At 36.8% G+C, this 22,225-nt stretch overlaps 1 protein-coding gene across 1 annotated transcript in view; it reads right to left on the bottom strand.

The window, feature by feature from the left end:
• Positions 1-22,225, bottom strand: part of LOC143245322 (uncharacterized) — a 53,583-nt gene that overhangs the window by 10,171 nt on the left and 21,187 nt on the right. Inside the window, exons 2-5 of the mRNA XM_076491528.1 lie at positions 19,085-19,349; positions 4,415-4,524; positions 1,462-1,557; positions 841-948 (exon numbers count right to left, since the gene is read on the bottom strand). Of these exons, the coding sequence (XP_076347643.1) occupies positions 841-948; positions 1,462-1,557; positions 4,415-4,524; positions 19,085-19,349 (579 nt within the window). The remainder of the gene's footprint in view (positions 1-840; positions 949-1,461; positions 1,558-4,414; positions 4,525-19,084; positions 19,350-22,225) is intronic.

The raw sequence follows: 22,225 nt of genomic DNA on the forward strand, positions 1-22,225 counted from the left end.
ACAATACCACCCTTAATACTTTTACTATGTTAATTCTATATAGCTCATGTTTGGTTAATCTAAGCGATATATACATTAATGTACTTAGAAGTAAATTATTATTAGCTTCTTGTCAAGACCAAATTGGCCTAAAGACTCCCATTAGCCTTATAACGTAAATACTCGTGTTTCGATATTCATGGTGGACAGCACAAAGTCCAATAGCGCTTAACTACAAACAAATGACCTGAACACGTTGTTACTGAACATATCAGTAAAGCGACATCTTTTCTCCATTATTCTCCAAAGTTATTGCAATTCAGAAAGACTATAATTGGGAATGACTGTAGTTCACCTTTATTAAATAGGGTTTGACCTTAGTTACGGTTTGTTTCTTACTACGATCTAGTCAAGCGACAATGATGAAAGTATAATCTTAACGTGTGTTTGTTGTTAATAAATATAATATTAGTGAATAACTGGTACATGTTCCGCGTTTATTAATAAATAAACCAACGCTAAATATTTCGGCCATCTAATGTAATACTTTATTATTAATATTATTTAACTGACCTGTAGATGGCGCTGCAATTTACATAAACCTAGAAGATGCGTATTAGTTGTGATAAAAGAATAACTAATCGTTAGAAATCCGTAAGGAGTTTGAATTCGCTTATAATTAACTGAATTAGGGTGGACTGGTAAATGTTACCCAAAATATAAATTTTGATGTCACATTTTATATCATAAATATCTTTACGACGTTTCTGTAGGGAACAAAAAAACAACAACAACAGGATATTCAGTCAACCGTTCAAAAGCACAAGAGTTCACTGGCATCTTGTGACCAGTTTCACGTACCTGTAGCGTTAGTAAGCGAAGAGCGGCGTGGCCCGCAATAGAATCAGGCTCGGTAATAACCGAAGGCGTGCGCATGTCCCAAGGATAGAAACGGTCTCTCATCACATACTGTGAGTGGAAAAAAACAAAACGGCTCAATAATATGAAACATTTACTGTTTATAAAAGTTGTGTTCGTTCACGTGGATGGGTGTAAAATTAACTAGTTTTCCATGTCGGGTATCTCAAGTCCTATCGAAAAACACGATCCACAACTCGAGGGCTAATCTTATGTGTACAATCAATCATTCTATAAGGTTATTTGTTTTCCTTACAGGTATACACAGCTCAAGGAAATTTCAGCAACTAATAACAGTTTTATGGTATTAATACGATGTATTTAATACACATATAGTAGTTGGATATTTGACCTCTTATGACAGCAATTCTCTTTTAGTGTTAACAATTACGTTTATAATAAAACCGGTGAAATGATACTATTGGTACAGTAATTCTTTATTGTACGTCATAAACTCGAAATATATTTAACAGTGTAATCAATTCATAGACAAAAAAAAAACAAACGTCAATTGCACAAATAAACAACATAGTAAAATAAAATAAACTGGTAAGATAAACTTGCCATGATAATACGCAACAAGACAAACCCAGCGCTGGCTGCAATGTCCACAGCAGCGAACACGGCAAGTAAAAGGACTGTTTTCAGAGAAACGCCACCCTGTGGAGAAAAGAAGAAATTGGTTGTTCCAGGAACAAAGAAAAATTCACATGCTTATAGTTGAAGATATAAATATACAAATATCTCTTGAGTGTCAATGACTTGGTGGTGGTGGGCTTGTGTCTATTTAAGAAAATGTTATGTTTACTTATACACCAGGAACTATCTGCGTGGTGCTCACCGCAAGAACGAAACTAGAATTTTAACCTTATAAGCCCCTAAAGTTACGGGGAGAAGCCACTATATAAATATATACTTCCAATACTTTATGCAAACTGTGTTTCCATATCCTTAACGTATGTTCTTACGAAGAATATTTTGAATAATTAAATATCTGATTAGCGATGAGCCGTAATCCAAATAATGTGTCACATGTTCAGCAAATTCAAAAGGTTTAGAAAAGGTGTGAAAACTGTACGAAGCTAACAATAACTTATAATCACATGAATACAAATATAAAACAAATATTAATATAACAGATAAATAAACGCTCCTTAAAAAATCGACAACAACCAAAGCTTCTAACATGGGAAGTAGGTATGGAGATTGTGTCGTAACTAATATCTTCATATGACAATTAACTTTAGTGATATTCGGGATGGACTCCGACCACAGGAAGTAACTGTATTATTGGTTCATCAGTGACGTAAGCATTATAACGTGACTTTTCTGTTGTGTTGTTGTTGCACTGACCGACTTGTAATGAGTATTTTTACATCGTGAACAATTCACTGCTACCTTTTATGTGGGACCTGACATGGCCAAGCGTGTTAAGGCGTTCGACTCGTAATCCGAGGGTTGCGGGTTCGAATCCCGGTCGCACCAAACATGCTCGCCCTTTCAGCCGTGGGGGCGGGCGTTATAATGTTACGGTCAATCCCAAGAGTTGGCGGTGGGTGGTGATGACTAGCTGCCTTCCCTCTAATCTTACACTGCTAAATTAGGGACGGCTAGCGCAGATAACCCTCGGGTGGTTTTAGTATCTTCACTCTGTGCAACCGCAGTCTAAACTGGCAAGTTCACATAGTCCCAGGTGTCAACTACAGAGGACTTTGATTTTAAACTATTAATCAGAATGAAGAGCCTGGCATCCGATTATCAATCTGAAGGTTACGAGTTCGAGTCCCTGTCACCAAACATGTTCGTTCTTTATGATTACAGACTGGATCAACCAGCTGGGTGCGAAAAAATAAAATATTCGTTTACAAAAGAAACCAGCCGACCTCCGAACAAGGAAAAAAAATTAGGGTAAGGGCTTTTTCTGTTGTTTGGAACTGAATAACAGGACTGACTGTCATTTTTATAACGCGTCCATACCTGAAAGTGCAGCGTATGTTTAGTAATGTCGCGACTTCGGCCTTAAGGTCCGCATCTTGGTATGCTTTCCACTAGGCACGTGTGCTTTCTTCTATTACCATGAAACAAATAAACAGGGTTCACAAAAGTAAAACTATTAAGTAGTATGTACTTTACCTTCTTGCTGGCTCGCTCTCTCGGTGTTAGGCCAGTGAATACGAATGTTTGTGTTTGTTTTTAATATGCTCACTTATTCTAAAGGAGTATTTTTTTTAATTTTTGTGAATTGTATATTGCCAAATGGAGCTACGCACGATACGTAACTTCAGCCAACGGTTATTAAACCTCATGTCACCCATTGTTCAAATAAACCGTAAATACCTTGCTTCAGAAAAACTGAGGAACATCGTCCTAAAATCGTGTGTGATTTGTTGTTTTTTAAGGTCACTTAAAATCCGCAGTAAATCAATTTTTGATCAACCAGATATTAACGACCTAACTGTGTACCAACAACAACGACGACAACAACAAACTCTTTAAAAGGAAACGAAAGTTTATTAATAAGAGGAAGTCACGAGGGTTGTGGTTAAAGTTAGACAGAGTTTCAGTTAACAAGTTGAGACGAAGTATTCTACGTCAGTGAAAAGTACATGTTGAATGATTCACTTCTATAAAGCACGCCAGAAAAAGGAAAGAAACCATATTATTTGCTCTGCTGATCAACCACTGATCAAACTCGCATGTGATAACTTGTTTACAAATGTTAAGAACGTGTGTGGACCTAGGAAAATTACTTCTCAAACAAGTGAAACACAGCACTACAAAAATGCTCTGTTTGTAATGTCATTTGATTTGTTTTTTGTTTTGAATTTTGCGCAAAGCTACTCGAGGGCTATCTGCGCTAGCCGTCCCTAATTTAGCAGTGGAAGACTAGAGGGAAGACAGTTAGTCACCACCATCAACCGTCAACTCTTGGGCTACTCTTTTACCAACAAATAGTGGGATTTGAACGTCGTATTATAAAGCCCCTACGGCTGAAAGGGCGAGCGTGCATGTTTGGTGTGATGGGGATTCGAATCCACGACCTTTAAATTACAATTCGAGTACCTCAACCACCTGGCCATTTGTAATGTCGTATGACACGTTCAAATACACACACGAGATGGACACCGTTTATATACTTAAAAGCACAACTAAAAGTATATAATGTTTTTAAAGTTAAATAAAGAACAACACAATGAGCTATCTGTGATTGATCTGATCACCACGGGTATCGAAACCTGAATTCCAACGTAGCAAGTCCGCAGACATTCCGCTGTGTCGGTGGGGGTAGAACTCTATATTTATATTTTCATACCTTTGTGTGTGTGTAAAACTTAACGACTGATATTATTCACTCTTGTGGAAACGATCTACATCATAAGACCAGAAAGTTAATTAGATATTCGATATATTTCCCTATTTTACTGCACGTTACTTTGTCTGATGGCAAAACAGAAAAATACAGCTTTCAGAAATAAAGGTGACAACGAATATTAAGGTGTTTTTAAATCATACTTACGTCCTCTTTCGCCTGGTTGATAGAGAAGGCCATCCACCACCAACTGAGTATGTACACCACAACAAAGACCACACTTAAAATAAGAGTGATTCTGGCAGAAGATAACTCCACTAAAGAAACACAAACAAACAATAATAAACTATTTGATATTTAATTCAAGTTTGACATTAGGAATAATATTTCTGTAAACACATCTTTGTATATACACCAAAACGAGTTTAGGTCTGCGATTTTGTTAGCTCTAGGATTCGTCCACGTGTAAACCAATGTGTTATCGTTGTGGCTTGTAATCCTACTAATACTTACTGAAGACTCCAGTGTTGTTTACATACAAGGTGAGTGATTTCACCAGATTTATTTTGTCAGCTCTTCACACTGAATTTGTACCAGAAAACAACTTACTCAATAAGATGTAAGCCTCTTTCAGTAGTGTATAGCCACGTTGTCAGGGCGCTCAACTCGTAATTTGATGGTCGAGGGTTCGAATCCCCATCACACCTAACATGCTCGTCCTTTCAACCGTGGGAGCATTAAAATGTTATTAACTAACCCACTATTCGTTGGTAAAAGAATAGTTCAAAAGTTGACGGTGGATAGTGATGACTAGCTGCCTTCCCTCTAGTCTTTCACCGCTAAATTAGGGACGGCTAGTGCAGATAGCCCTCGTGTAGCTTTGCGCGAAATTAAAAATAATATAGATATATATTGAATTTTATTACACGCATTCACTTAGTAATGACTTTAAAACACATTTATTTAAATCAATGTTTTAGTTCTGTATGTTTTATTTAAAACAACTGATTTTCTACTGACAACATTTCATACGTGCTTTAGTGGGGATTGTGTTTTGTTCTGGACGTGTACATGTCCAGGATTGTGCCTTGGTCCGGACGTGTACGTGTCCATTGCTTTGCATTATATACATAAAGAACTTAGTTACAAAGGAACTATAAATACTCATTATAATCTCCATGACAATATACAGCTACAGCTTAAACGTTTATACGTCGAATTAATGCGATCAACTAGTCAATAACTACATTAAATCATCATGCACTGCATCAGCTAATCTCCCACAATAGATATCTTCAAATTCCATTTCGACTCCACGCTGTTAGGTAAAATTACAATCAGTGGAATCTAAATAGAGATTTGTTATCATAAGTAAGTAATGTCTACAATATCTCCAGTCTTAGCATATTTGCAGTGTTTACTATCCTCGTTTACAGATTTTTAACTTTCAAATTCTTTATTTATCTTGCTTCTTAAACCTTAAGCTTGTTTGTTTAATTTTGGCGACTGCATTTTCACTTTAAGCTATCGTGTTTCTGTGTTTCTTTACGGTCTCTATTCCCCTTTTAAATTAATAATTTTTAATACTATCGTACACAGACACTTTGTAAAGTAACGACACCATATAGGGAAGTAGATTTTTTTTATACATGTATTTTGTTTTATGGTAACACTATGGACTATCTGTGCTGTGCAAATCACGGGTATCGAAACAATGGTTATAGAGTTTTAAGCCCTCAAACTAACTGCTGAGCCAGTGAACGGGCCGACAAACATCGAGGTTCTTTTCTTCACCAAAACAGAATAATCCTGACGCTAAATAATAAATTATTAACACTGATAACGTTAGAATATTCTTTGTTTATTTTACTACACTGTAATAGTTACCATTTTACAGACGTTACAGTTGAGTTCGTAAAGTAGCTTAATCAGTTCTTCTCAAATGTAAAATTAGTTAAATAATAACTTATCGAATATAACATCCTTTGTTTATTTTACTACACTGTAATAGTTACCATTTTACAGAAGTTACAGTTGAGTTCGTAAAGTAGCTTAATCAGTTCTTCTCAAATGTAAAATTAGTTAAATAATAACTTATCGAATATAACATCCTTTGTAATAGTTACCATTTTACTTGTTTTCTTCCAAATGTAAAATTAGTTAAATAATAACTTATCGAATTCAGAGTTAAGCACAGTTGAGTTCGTAAAGTAGCTTAATCAGTTCTTCTCAAATGTAAAATTAGTTAAATAATAACTTATCAATATAACAATGGAGCTGGGCTGTCTGTGCTCTGCCCACCACAGTTATCGAAATTTCTAGTTGTGTGTGTATGCTGTGCCACTGATGGGCGTTATACAGGGTGTTCGGAAAGTCACTGTGCAGTTTTGTAATCATATGTCTATTCAGTCTATTTCAAGCCAGCAACTGATAGCGGTGTTTAGAAACAAAATAAGAATCCAGGCCTGTATTGATGCCAACGGGGGTCACTTTCGACATTGTTTATAATTGTCATTCATATTTACCTCCTGTATTCTATATTGAAACATGTCTGTTAATAAATATATAAGTGCACAGTGACTTTCCGAACACCCTGTACATAATATCTTTCGCACGTGCGTTATTTTGTTTCTTCATCTTTGTCCGCTACCGTTGTTATACATAAATGCAAGACGACCAAAAAGTTTGTAATAATTTCCGAGTTGACAGGTATTTAAACCAATAATTCACGTGACACAAGCAAGCTCACGCCAACAGCGACTATGGGATGGTGGTGAGCACCTTAGCCAGGTTCGAATATGGTGGTAATTAATTTTGAACTGGTGATCAGAAGTAAAGCACGAGCGAATAATAGGTTCGACTGTCACTCTTATACCGCACCCACAGCTGTAATTGCCCGTCACGTTAACTCTTACACCACGGGTTTCGTTACAACTTATTCAGTTGTGAGACTTAAAGCTTTCGTTCACGTCTCAATATTTTATTTATTATGACGCACAGAAACGGGAATCTAGTGAATAACTATCTAACTACATCAGGTGTTTTTCTGACGTGCTGGAACTGGAAAAAGCAATAATTATTATTAGAATCGTTGTTATATTTCTACTAATATGTATTTTCGCTATTCCAAGAACATTTTGTGGACATCGTATAAAGTTTTATTCATCAAGGGTATTCTTCAGTCTTACATGAGTAAGTTCTTACCGAAACGCAGTTTATCTTCTTAGAACACATCCAGGGCCCGACATGGCCAGGTGGTTAGGGCGCACGACTCGTAATCCAAGGTTGCGGGTTCGAGCCCCCGTTACATCAAACATGGTTGCCTTTCCATCGTGGGTCGTTATATAGTTTCGGCCAATCTCACTATTCGTCAGTAAAAGAGTGTCCCAAGAGTTGGCGTTGGGTGGTGATGACTAGTTGCCTTCCCTCTAGTCTTACACTGCTAAATTAGGGACAGCTAGCGCAGATAGCCCTCGTGTAGCTTTGCGCGAAATTAAAAAACAAATAAACAATAACACATCCTGTATCAAAGCAAAATATCACGTTTCCCACTACGCGGCTGTGGTGCCTGACGGTCAAACATTCTATTCAACAAAATCAGTCAAACAGTAGGTGGTGGGTGATACTGACTAGATGCCTCAATTCTAAGTCTACTATTTCAAAATTAGGAACGATTAGAGCAAATAACCCTCGAATAGTTTTCTACGAAATTCGACAACCTTTGTTTTTGGAACATTACAGGCTTAAAGGATTACAATAGTATTCTGTGGAAAGTTCTATAAATTAAGAGTACATATAAAAATAGTTGTAACACCCTTCTAATGCTTAAAAAATCCTCAGAGGTTTGGTTTGTTTTGAATTTTGCGCAAAGCTAAACGAGGGACATCTGTGCTAGCCGTCCCTAATTTAGCAGTGTAAGACTAGAGGGAAGGCAGCTAGTCATCACCATCCACCGCCAATTCTTAGGCTACTTTTTGCCAACGAATAGTGGGATTGACCTTAACCACATTGTCATGCTGGGGCCTCCTCACAGGACCAGGTTAAGAATATATAATGCTTAAAAATGTAATAGGCCTAACACCAATAATCACTCTCTACCATCCTGTGACAGACGTAAACACCATAACAACAAGTATTACTTTTCGCATTTTATGATGTTTCGAAAAAGCGAAAATACAAAGGGTTAAATTGTATAAGTATTTTTTTAATTTTCTAAAGATAGACATTCTGTTTAATAACACTAAGATATGAATTTTAAAGTTAAATTTATATATATATATACATATATTTTTTTTCTAAATAATATTACAAATAATTATCACAATGCAATTTTAATTAAAATACGGAAATATTTGTTGTTGGTTTTTTTTTACTGTAAAATTGCTGCAGATAACTAATGGACTAGTCATAATGACGTGGTATAATATCATGCGATCTAAGGTATACGCCCTTCCCAGTTCATGCACGTGCTCCGGCAAGTGCACTCGTCAGCTGGGAAAAATGTTACACTGTTAGTCACCAGTTTCCCTGCTCTTTCTTTGGTCATGTAACCCGGGAGAATCAAGAACACCTAGGACCTACTGGATGACGAGAAACCCATTTGAAATAAAAAGGTTAACCTAAAGACGACCGAGGAAGGTCGAAACGTTGTTCTCTGTTTTATTAGTAAATCTGTTAACACCTACACCAGCCGTCCTGAAATACATCGGAACATCTTACTGCATTTATATATCGATAGAAAAATGCACAGTTTGGTTTGTGTCGGAAATTAACACAAAGCTACACAATGGGCTATTTGTGCTCTGCCCACCACGGGTATTAAAACCCGGTTTCTAGCGGTGTGAGTCCGCAGTCGTGCCACTAGAGGGCATCTTACATTTAAAAAAAACAAAAAAACTTTTAAAATAAAATGAACACGACATCCAGCTATCAGTTTGCACCGGTATCGTATCGTATCTACTAGACTTAGTGGTAGGAGATAAGTGCGTCTATCTTATCACGTAGGACACTAAGTTCGTTATTGTTTTTTTATTGAAGTATTCTTATGGTTCATTCTGAAGTCTATTTGACAGAAATATTTAAATAATTGTATAAAAAGATGGTGTCTGTTTATCTAGGAATACTATACGCTTTAGTGATTGTTGTAAAGTGTGTTACTGTTTTTTTGTTTGTTGGCTACATTGAACCATACTGGGCTGGCGACGTAGTGTTTATGAACTTTAAGCATGTTTTCAGTTCTTGCTATTCGGACGTTTTCCCTTTCCCACATCTTATTTCTAACTTTTTCACATGTTTGTTGTGTGTGTGTGTTTTCTTGTAGCAAAGACGCATCAGGCTGTCTGCCGAGTCCACCGAGGGAAATCGAACCCCTAATTTTAGCGTTGTAGATCCATAGATTTACCGCTGTACCGTCGGGGGACTACATGTTTGGTCCAACTTAGAGTAGAACCATAGGTTAGGCCCAGGAAGTTGGTTGCTATGGCTACCTGGAGAAAATTGGTTTGTTTTTGAATTTCGCGCAAAGCTACACGAGGGCTATCTGTGCTAGCCGTCCCTAATTTAGCAGTGTAAGACTAGAGGGAAGGCAGCTAGTCATCACCACCCACCGCCAATTCTTAGGCTACTTTTTACCAACGAATAGTGGGATTGACCGTCACATTATAATAATTCTCCCACAGCTGAAAGGACGAGCATGTTTGGTGTGACGGGAATTAGAACCCGCGACCCTCAGATTACGAGTCGAGTGCCTTAACCACATTGTCATGCTGGGGCCTCCTCACAGGACCAGGTTAAGAATATATAATGCTTAAAAATGTAATAGGCCTAACACCAATAATCACTCTCTACCATCCTGTGACAGACGTAAACACCATAACAACAAGTATTACTTTTCGCATTTTATGATGTTTCGAAAAAGCGAAAATACAAAGGGTTAAATTGTATAAGTATTTTTTTAATTTTCTAAAGATAGACATTCTGTTTAATAACACTAAGATATGAATTTTAAAGTTAAATTTATATATATATATACATATATATATTTTTTTTTCTAAATAATATTACAAATAATTATCACAATGCAATTTTAATTAAAATACGGAAATATTTGTTGTTGGTTTTTTTTTTACTGTAAAATTGCTGCAGATAACTAATGGACTAGTCATAATGACGTGGTATAATATCATGCGATCTAAGGTATACGCCCTTCCCAGTTCATGCACGTGCTCCGGCAAGTGCACTCGTCAGCTGGGAAAAATGTTACACTGTTAGTCACCAGTTTCCCTGCTCTTTCTTTGGTCTTGTAACCCGGGAGAATCAAGAACACCTAGGACCTACTGGATGACGAGAAACCCATTTGAAATAAAAAGGTTAACCTAAAGACGACCTAGGAAGGTCGAAACGTTGTTCTCTGTTTTATTAGTAAAAGTGTTAACACCTACACCAGCCGTCCTGAAATACATCGGAACATCTTACTGCATTTATATATCGATAGAAAAATGCACAGTTTGGTTTGTGTCGGAAATTAACACAAAGCTACACAATGGGCTATTTGTGGTCTGCCCACCACGGGTATTAAAACCCGGTTTCTAGCGGTGTGAGTCCGCAGTCGTGCCACTAGAGGGCATCTTACATTAAAAAAAAAACTTTTAAAATAAAATGAACACGACATCCAGCTATCGGTTTGCACCGGTATCGTATCGTATCTACTAGACTTAGTGGTAGGAGATAAGTGCGTCTATCTTATCACGTAGGACACTGAGTTCGTTATTGTTTTTTTATTGAAGTATTCTTATGGTTCATTCTGAAGTCTATTTGACAGAAATATTTAAATAATTGTATAAAAAGATGGTGTCTGTTTATCTAGGAATACTATACGCTTTAGTGATTGTTGTAAAGTGTGTTACTGTTTTTTTGTTTGTTGGCTACATTGAACCATACTGGGCTGGCGACGTAGTGTTTATGAACTTTAAGCATGTTTTCAGTTCTTGCTATTCGGACGTTTTCCCTTTCCCACATCTTATTTCTAACTTTTTCACATGTTTGTTGTGTGTGTGTGTGTGTTTTCTTGTAGCAAAGACGCATCAGGCTGTCTGCCGAGTCCACCGAGGGAAATCGAACCCCTAATTTTAGCGTTGTAGATCCATAGATTTACCGCTGTACCGTCGGGGGACTACATGTTTGGTCCAACTTAGAGTAGAACCATAGGTTAGGCCCAGGAAGTTGGTTGCTATGGCTACCTGGAGAAAATTGGTTTGTTTTTGAATTTCGCGCAAAGCTACTCGAGGGCTATCTGTGCTAGCCGTCCTTAATTTAGCAGCGTAAGACTAGAGGGAAGGCAGCTAGTCATCACCACCCACCGCCAACTCTTGGGATACTCTTTTACCAACGAATAGTTGGATTGTATCTCAGAACTGCTGGTATGGATATTAATACTTTTACTGATAAGCAGAGAACAACGTTTCGACCTTCCTAGGTCATCTTCAGGTTAGCAGAACCATTGTTTTTAAAGATAATTATATTGTTATATGATGGTAGATGTAAGTAATAGTGTTTATGATTAAAAACAAAGAATGTTATCTCTGTATCTGAACCCCCATACCACTTCCCCTTTGTGGTATATTTGGAAATTACTTCAGGGATCACAGCATCGGGCGTTGTTTCAAATGTCAAGTCACAACTTCGGACGTTGTTTCGTGACTTTTAAAATATTCCGCTTTTGAGAAAATGTATATTAACATCAAAGGTTCGTGTGTCGTTTCCTAAGGTATTATTGTCTTCTAGTGTTCGACATTTTAACATCTGAAGCCAAAACAGTCGGCAGTCGCTCGAGGATATACAAATTGCTTGGACAAAATGTAAGTTGGAGTCCAGTTTACTCTTTACGAAAATATTATGGCACGTGGTTCGCCCGTGACTGAATGATTTTTGATTGAGCTAACCATGTATAACCATGTGGCTCGGGAGGTGGTGCAGGTCCGTTATATTGGCCTTCCTAGATTAAAACCATTTTAACTCCCCCCCCCACAAAAACGAAATAAACACTAGGAGTTCGCCGATACGTCTCGAAGATTTCAATGCGTTTTTCTGTATTTTTGTTTGTTTTTTTAGTGTCATTAACTGAGATAAAGTCTAATTGTTTTAAACTCTAAGGCCTTGGAATGTGGGGTCCCAGACAGTAAGAATGTAGTGGATCCGGGACTGGCTCTAGTCACGAAAGGTATTGTCAATTAGGATTGCCATAGATACAGTTCAAAGAAGCATCGCTGTGGTTTCTAAGGTAACTTACGTTGTTTTGGTGACCAGGAAAGTTCAATCACAGCCAGGTGTCCCGAGGGATAGCAAGAGTCAGAGTACAGCCAGGTGTCCCCAGGAACAGCAAGAGTCACAGTACAGCCAGGTGTCCCCAGGGATAGCAAGAGTCACAGTACAGCCAATTGTACCGAGGGATAGCAAGAGTCACAGTACAGTCAATTGTACCGAGGGATAGCAAGAGTCACACTACACCCAGGTGTCCCCAGGGATAGCAAGAGTCACAGTACAGCCAGGTATCCCCAGGAATAGCAAGAGTCACAGTACAGCCAGGTGTCCCCAGGAATAGCAAGAGTCACAGTCATAAAAGTCCTTCAAATATTGGATGATTGATTACGTTCAAAATACACCTAATACTGCAATGAACGTGATTAGTTTCCCTACTTTCTCGCACTTAAGAAAGAAATAATCTATTTTTAAATAAAATTACGATTTCAAGAGAAGTCTGGTTAATTTTGTGAAACTTAAAGAGAGAATGCTAACAACTATTCACTCAATTTGCTGAAAACTGTTTGTTTGTATTCTTTGAATTTCGTGCAAAGCTACACGAGGGCTATCTGCGTTAGCTGTCCCTCGTTTAGTAGTGAAAGACTAGAAGGCAGTCAGTCATCACCACCCACCACCAACTCTTGGTCTACTCTTTTACCAACGAATAGTGGGATTGACTGTGACACTCTAACGCCCCCACGGCTGAAAGAGCAAGCAAGTTTGGTGTGACGGGGATTTGAACCAGCGACCCTCAGATTACGAGTCGAGCGCCCTAACCACCTGGCACTGACAATGTGAAACATCGAATATTAGGGTCACTGATTACTTCTGTAAAATCGATTAAAAACTGATATATTGTTGTGATATATAGTCTTGTATTTACATATGCAGTGAATTTATTACAAGTTTCACATGTTTACTTTATCTCATACATAGAATGAAGTGAGAACTGCTTGCATTCCAAATTCCATGACAGACGGACTAAGAAATACTGTAGTCGTGGTTCATTCTTTTGGTATAACACGTAAAAACTGTTGGTAAGAACCTGACATAACACGTAAAAACTGTTGGTAAGAACCTGACATAACACGTAAAAACTGTTGGTAAGAACCTGACATAACACCTATAAACTGTTGGTAGGTACCTGACATAACACAAAAACTGTTGGTAAGAACCTGACATAACACAAACTGTTGGTAAGAACCTGACATAACACAAACTGTTGGTAGGAACCTGACGTAACGCACATAAACTGTTGGTAGGAACCTAACGTAACGCACATAAACTGTTGGTAGGAACCTGACGTAACGCACATAAACTGTTGGTAGGAACCTGACGTAACGCACATAAACTGTTGGTAGGAACCTGACGTAACGCACATAAACTGTTGGTAGGAACCTGACGTAACGCACATAAACTGTTGGTAGGAACCTGACGTAACGCACATAAACTGTTGGTAGGAACCTGACATAACACACATAAACTGTTGGTAGGAACCTGACATAACACATATAAACTGTTGGTAAGAACCTGACATAACACATAAAAACTGTTGGTAGGAACCTGACATAACACAAACTGTTGGTAGGAACCTGACATAACGCACATAAACTGTTGGTAGGAACCTGACATAACGCACATAAACTGTTGGTAGGAACCTGACATAACACACATAAACTGTTGGTAGGAACCTGACATAACGCATATAAACTGTTAATAAGAACCTGACATAACGCATATAAACTGTTGGTAGGAACCTGACATAACACATATAAACTGTTGGTAGGAACCTGACATAACACATATAAACTGTTGGTAGGAACCTGACATAACACATATAAACTGTTGGTAGGAACCTGACATAACACATAAACTGTTGGTAAGAAGCTGACATAACACATATAAACTGTTGGTAGGAACCTGACATAACGCATATAAACTGTTGGTAGGAACCTGACATAACGCATATAAACTGTTGGTAGGAACCTGACATAACGCATATAAACTGTTGGTAGAAACCTGACATAACATATATAAACTGTTGGTAGGAACCTGACATAACGCATATAAACTGTTGGTAGGAACCTGACATAACGCATATAAACTGTTGGTAGGAACCTGACATAACGCATATAAACTGTTGGTAGGAACCTGACATAACACACATGAACTGTTGGTAGGAACCTGACATAACACACATGAACTGTTGGTAGGAACCTGACGTAACACACAAACTGTTGGTACACTTGTCTGTGTAACTTTTTTATAAGATAATTCAAAACTAGGCTTAGCACTTTGTAATTATAGTGATCGAAGCCCATGGATTAAGCAGTTTCTATAAATAATAATCCTATGGATCAGATGTTTCTAACGGTTATCATTCAAGTTCCAGGGTGTAGCTGTTTTCACTGCTGACAATCCAAGTCTGAAGGTTCAGACGTTTCTAACGATTCCGAGGGCTTCATAGTGACAGCTGTCATGAGCTATAACTAACCTTTTTGAGACAGTGTTCGGATTAATCCGTTATACCCATTTCGAATCTTCGTCTTTGTACTTCAAAGTTCTCTGTTGAATGTACTTAACCTTACATAATGGCTGTCGTTCCGTACATGTCTTCATAAATCACTATTAATTAAACAACCAGACTTTAACAGTTTAGTGTCAAACTTAATCGTATGATCAAATACATTATTGGTCACGAGCAAAGCCAATGTTGCGTTAACAGTCAAGCAACAATCGTGTTCTGGTTCCTATTTATAATTACTTGAACACAATAGCTATTTGTCAGCAATTTCAAGTTTTTTTAGACCATACTAGTAGGTTGGTCGCAAAACTATGTCCGTAACCCTAAAAGCTGTTTGGTATTCCTATTGGTTTAATTAGATTAATTTAGACAACAAAGTAATACCATTTGGTACAACACAAACATGTGTAGATCTAATTCATTACTTCAGGAATAAGCTATGTGTCTGATTTACTATTATATATCTTATTTTAATATCGATGTCTGAACAAGTTAAATTGATATATACAAATGTACATAACTTATACTGTTATATCTGTAATGGGAAGCTCCCGTCTATTCACTAAAGTTCTAGAAAAGTCTCGAGTGTAAGTACCAACAATTTCTGTGTTATCGTAAACAGTTGTGTATCGTCAGTATTGTTGTGCATGCTTAAATTTCAAGAAACTCTCCTCACGTCTATAAATGTAACCAACGCGACACGCCAAGAGACATTATATATTGTTGGTTTGCTTCAGTTAGTATACTATAAATCTCAGTAGCTATAACTGTGATTAACTCTTATTAATGGAGAACTTCAGATGTTTGACCAGGAAAGTTTATAGATTTCAAACATTACAAACCATTTAACTTCAGTAGATTCACATTGGACATTATCATTTTTACGAGAACAATACTGTATAATTTTAGCGGTGGCAAATTCAGCGAAAAAGACATAGCTAGCTAGCTTTCCGATTGTTAACTGTATCTACATCAACTCGAAATTAAATCGCTCATCGCGAACCCTTGATAAGACATCAAGGAAGTTCCAGACCAGAAATAAGATTCGATATTATTTGTAAAACATTTGTACATAAATCATTATTTGTAACAACCACTATTGTAAATTGTATTTGATATATTTGTGTTAAGAAAGAAAACTTTGTATATGAATATTGTTGGCAAATATCATAAGTTGGATAAATATCGACATTTATTTAACTTCTAAATAAATTATAATTTAACTTAGTTTCAGGTTATTTGAAATGTTAATACGTAACAGCTATAACATTGATGTGGGTTCCAAGATAAAGTCATATAGGTTTACACAACCCTCTCTATTTCATTATTCTTTACCACGTTTTATCATGTACTGAACGAGTTGACAAGAAAATCGCTGGTATATTCAACGTCTACTGTTTATCAGCTGACTTTAGCCTAATTCTTACAAAATAAGATATGCACAATATGCGTACATAGCATTGAAATGCAAGGTTATTTTTCTTATACAAATATGTAGTAAAGACTTGTATATATATCAAGGTTATATAATAGTATTTTGCATAGAGAATGTTTCACTAGACATAAATCGACATGATTAACCGGCATATTTACAGTACTATTAGGTTTAGCAGTTGTTACGAATAATACAAGAAAAAAAAATCCAAATAGTGGTTTCCAAATTTTCTTTTGTGATAATTTTAATATTTCAAGTAATCTATAATTAATTAACGTTTTCAGAAAAGACGTAATCAAAATTACTACAATTAATATCACAAATGAAATTTCAATAGATTGAAGGTGCAAACTGTAATAAGTAGTTAGTTAATTAGCCAAACGAGATCAGAAGAATGATATTTCGTTTTAATAGTTTCGATATCAACAACCACCACTGACTAACAACAACAAATTAATTAAGTTACAGTAACAAGTGTTTTCTGCATCGTAAAAACATTAGTATCTATTCTTAGCTGACAAAATAATTTAAAATAACTAATAACGCTCAACAAACCAAAAAGAGTTCAACAGTAAATTATCCAACAGGATCCTTCTTACAAGAGCATGTTAAACACTGTGTGCGTTTTTATGGTAAAATTACTCAAACTATCTGTTGTCGTTTCTGATTTTGAACTACTGACCAGAAAGTGGTAAACCAGTCAGAGTTACCCACTGTCCACACGAATGGATGGACTACTATTCTTATGATGCATTCATAGATTAGAGTGAGAAGGAAATATTGTGTGATATAGCAAGAAATCAAACCCAACTACAAAATACAAACATCTACGATGGGGCCAACATTGTCTTCCAAAAATCATAAATTATCTCTAAAAACAAAATAATGTAAAGATATGCTAAATACCGTTACACCTCTATAAACTAGTTGTTAAACGTGCACCGTTACACTTCTAAAACTAGTTATTAAATTTGCACCGTTATACCTCTAAAATTAGTTGTTAAGCTTGCACCGTTATACCTGTATAAACTAGATGTTAAACTGGCACTGTTTCACTTCTATAAACTATCAATATTAAGGTGCACAGGTGGGATAGATTTCATTGGTCTGAAGTTATGGTGATTGTTAACCCTAATTTTTTTATCGTAAGGCTTACTTAACCAGGTAAAGTAACTTAATAATCTAAAGTTTCTAAAACGGCGAATTGTGACTTGTTATAACTTATAATGTGTAAATATTTAATGAAAAATATTTAAATATAATTTTTCGTTTCAAATGGCTTCCGTCGTTAGGTGGATTATTTTTTGTGTACAAATAGTGCAAAGCAAATTCCTCTTAACAATAACAAAAGTAATTGATTTCTTCGCTCTACTTTCGTAGCTAAGCCTTACTCACAAATAAAACCAAACCGTTTACTTGAAAGGTTGAAACACAAATTTAAAATGTATAGCGCTAACTGAATTACTATCTAACTACACACAGATGAACTGATTCAAACGGTCTAACATACTTGGTAAGCCAATAATCAACTAGTAACAGAGAAATAGATTCACTTATTAATAACACAGGCCGGCGAATTTAAAATGAATTATTAGTTGTTTTTGTTTTAATAACAGATTTCTTATAATTCAGCTACGAAGATTTCAAAATTAACACTTTTTTTCTATCACGTAAGACTTTTTACAAACCGGGAACAAAAAAAAAAAAAACACTACTTAGATCGCATTTGAATTGTCGTTTGGCAAGGGGAAAGTCTACCCTCAAGTAATGAGCGCATAGCTAAGCATCTGAAAATTGTCCACATATACAGAGATTTAGTCCAGAGCAGTAGTTATTTGTATTTGTTAGTTAATGATTTGTTTGTTTTGACTTTCGCGCACAGCTAAATGAGGACTATCTGCGCTAGCCATCTCTAACTTAGCAGTGTAATACTAGAGGAAAGGAAGCTATTCATCAATACCCACCGCCAACTGTTGGGATACTCTTTTACCAACGAATAGTGAGATTGACTGTCACATTATAATGCCCCACGGCTGAAAGGGCGAGCATGTTTGGCGCGATGGGGATTCCAACCCGCGACCCTCGGATTACGAGTCGAACGCCTTAACCCACCTGGTCGTGCCAAGCCCGTTAGTTAACGAAAAATCATTACATAATTTAGTCAGTTTGTTCGTTGTGGTTACCCAATTAATTCACTACTGTAAGTGTTTGGTATGTTTTACGACTAAGCACTAGACACAGGATGAAATGTCACAAAGAAGATCAGAAAGTCTGAAAGAGAAACTGCCCCATTGTCGTCTACTGTGAAAATACGGACATCATCAGTGGAACTTGTAAACGTTACAATTTGTAGTTAAAATACGGACATCATCAGTGGAACTTGTAAACGTTACAATTTGTAGTTGAAGAAATAAAACGGTATCGCTGTCACTTCTTCCTTTTCCCGACTAATCCAAAAGAATCCACTCAATAACAGACACCATTACAACGTTACAATATGAACAAATGCAATAATAGATGTTTCTATTTGGCTTCATTAAACAGGCGCTAGTGAAAATATTAAACAGATGAAACGTGATGAAGAGTCAAAGATCTACCTTTGTTTTTGACAATTACTTACCTATTATGTATTCAATGTCTGCTTTCAAATTAACCAGATTCTCTATATTGGAAGCAAAAACTGAAGAATCGCCATTTTGTGGGTTACTGTTCTGGGCACTAGACATCTCAGCCTGAGATGCTCCATTATTAGCGACATCTGGCGGACTGGGAGAGAGAATATCATCAGGAAACCACAGCGACGATATGGTACTCAGCAAACTAACCTGACGGTCAACATTATATAGTCTTCCTGCTAGTAGAATCAATGCCAGAAACGACAAACCCTGGTGAAAATATATAAAATAAATTTAAAATTAGAAACAAAACTTTCAATACTTTATTTACACAATGCTTAATTTGCTATGATTATTATTGCAATAATTGTTAAGAGTCAATCTGAAATCCGTGCAGGAGTACATTCACTATTCATCTTATTTATTTCTGGTGATTTTGTTAACAAAGCCACAAGGCCCCGGCATGGCCAGGTGGTTAGGATGCTCGACTTATAATCTGAGGGTCGCGGGCTTAAATTTCCGTCACAACAAACATATTCGTCCTTTCAGCCGTGAGGCGTTATAATATTACGGTCAATCCCACTATTATTCGTTGGTAAATGAGTAGCCCATGAATTGGCGGTGGATGATAATGACTAGCTACCTTCCCTCTAGTCTTACACTGGTAAATTAGGGACGGCTTGCGAAGATAGCCCTCGTGTAGCTTTGCGCGAAATTGAGAAACAAACAAAGCCACAAACTGAGACATTTTATTTCTATCGTGTTCCAAACAGAGGTTATTACAATTTCAATATTTAATATCATTTTTAAACAGTAAAATAAAACTGCACAAGAATATATATTAAAAAATGTCAAATTTAGTCCGTATGAAGCTTTATAAAGAATTCCATCCAGAAATAATGTCGCATTGTACTTAGTAAGAGTGATGTACCAACATAAATAATACGATAACGCTATTTCCAAACTTCTGTGTAAGGCTACTACTAATGCAATTTAGTGAACACACAACTCTAGTTTGATCTGGTAAGATGTTTGTTTTTTGAATTTCGCGCAAAGCTACACGAGGGCTATATGCGTTAGCCGTCCCTAATTTAGCAGTATAAGACTAGAGGGAAGGCAGATAGTCATCACCACCCACCACTAACTCTTGGGCTACTCTTTTACCAACGAATAGTGGGACAGACCGTCACATTATAATGCTCCCACGACTGAAAGGGCGAGCATGAATGGTGTAACAGGGATTCGAACCCGCGATCCTCAGATTGTGAGTCGAGTGCCTTAACCACCTAGCCATGCCGGGCCCGCTAAAAAAATATCTGATAAATACAACTTAAAAAATCGAAAAACAGTTCTTTCTTATTGTTTTCAGTTATGGTTTAACAACCTAAACAATGAATCACATGTTAAAATAGGTTTGCTGCAACCTGGTAGGTAAATTTTGTAAAGTTATTCTGTCTCTTCTTATCAGTTCATAAAATGAAACTAAAAACTGTAATATCGCGCAGCATTCTTTAACCTGAGTCGTATGCGAAAGAACTTTAAAATAGAGTATCAAAAATATGTTATTTTGTGACACGAATGTTGCTTTGATTGAGTACAAATTAGAGTGATTTTTAACAACACAGACGTAAAATGGTAGTTTCATCCAGAATAGTTATTTTTTAAAATGGAAACTTTAAACTACGTTATGTCATGTTTAATAACGTAGGCCCAGACTATTCTACAAATTTTAACGCCAGATTTTCCAGTAAGGTGGAGGAGTAGATAAGAAACACCAGGATAAATTTAGCATTTAAAAATATATATAATTCTATCTACTCAGCGGAATAAATCTATCACACTGTTTTTGTTTCATGTAGCGATTATCCAGTCATAGCTAGGCCCCGGCATGGACAGGTGGTTAGGGCGCTCGTGTCATAATCCGAGGGTCGCGGTTTTAAATCTCCGTCACAACAAACATATTCGCCCTTTCAGCCGTGAGGAGGTACTATGTGACGTTCAATCCCACTATTCGTTGGTAAAAGAGTAGCCCAAGAGTTGGCGGTGGGTGGTGATGACTAGCTGCTTTCCCTCTAGCCTTACACTGCTAAATTAGGGACGGCTGACGCAAATAGCCCTTGTGTAGCTTTGCACGAAATAAAAAGAAACACACAAAAAACAGTCATTGTTTTATTCTCAGTTAATGGAACGTACAGCAGTGAAGTTGTATAATGAAGTTTATTTTTATGTTAGTTAGGGTCAGTTAACATGATCTGCAAGTTACCACAGTGTTTAAACTGCTTGTAGAAACTTTAAAGAAAGAACCAAGCTAATTTACGTTTTCGAGGACTGAACGTTGAATTATTTTTTTCAAGATAACTCAAGAGCCCACCAACGTTGCAACAACGTTTATTGTTGCTAATCAGCGATCATTAACGAAATATAAAGCCATTATTTTATTAACGTCACATCTGGAACTAATTGTACAAACTGAGTGACATTACAGTACAAAGCGACTAGGTTGCGTTAAACCCACAGCTAGTCTCGTCAAACATGGAGTCATAGAGTCACAACCACAGAACAGAATCAAATAATTAAAATGACACATAATCTAATGAATGTAATCCAGTAATCACAAGATCAAACCAGCTTTTAAATGGAACGCGCCAGCGGATCCAGGAGTGGGTCGATCATTTTGTTCTATTGTTACGAAATGGTGACCTTTTTAAATGCGCGAGCGAATTTTAATCCATTTTATAAAAACGAATATAAAAGAAGATTAATCATAGTTGAAATCCCGATGATAAATTTTAGTTAAATTCACAATTAATGTTAATAGCTTAGGTCTTCCAAACGGAATCTCAAACTTCCTGTCTGGGCGTGGCGTGATGACTATAGTGCGTATATCGGTAATTCGCGTGTTCGTGGCTCGCAAAAACGCACACCGTAATTTGTTACTGTGAGGTATGCTATCAGATTAGCCATTAAATCCCACTTTTCAGTTAGGGTTGGATTGACTAGCTGCCTTCTCTATAGTCTGTCAGTTCATAATGGTAGGAATAAAAAAAAAAAAAAAATCATACCCCGAGCGCTTTCGAAGAGTGGACCTTTCTTCACAGGAACAATCAGGGAGGGAACGTTTTTTATAATGACTTCTTGAACTTGCG

Source organism: Tachypleus tridentatus, chromosome 2, assembly GCF_004210375.1.
Source record: "Tachypleus tridentatus isolate NWPU-2018 chromosome 2, ASM421037v1, whole genome shotgun sequence".
NCBI classification, from domain to species: Eukaryota; Metazoa; Arthropoda; class Merostomata; order Xiphosura; family Limulidae; genus Tachypleus; species Tachypleus tridentatus.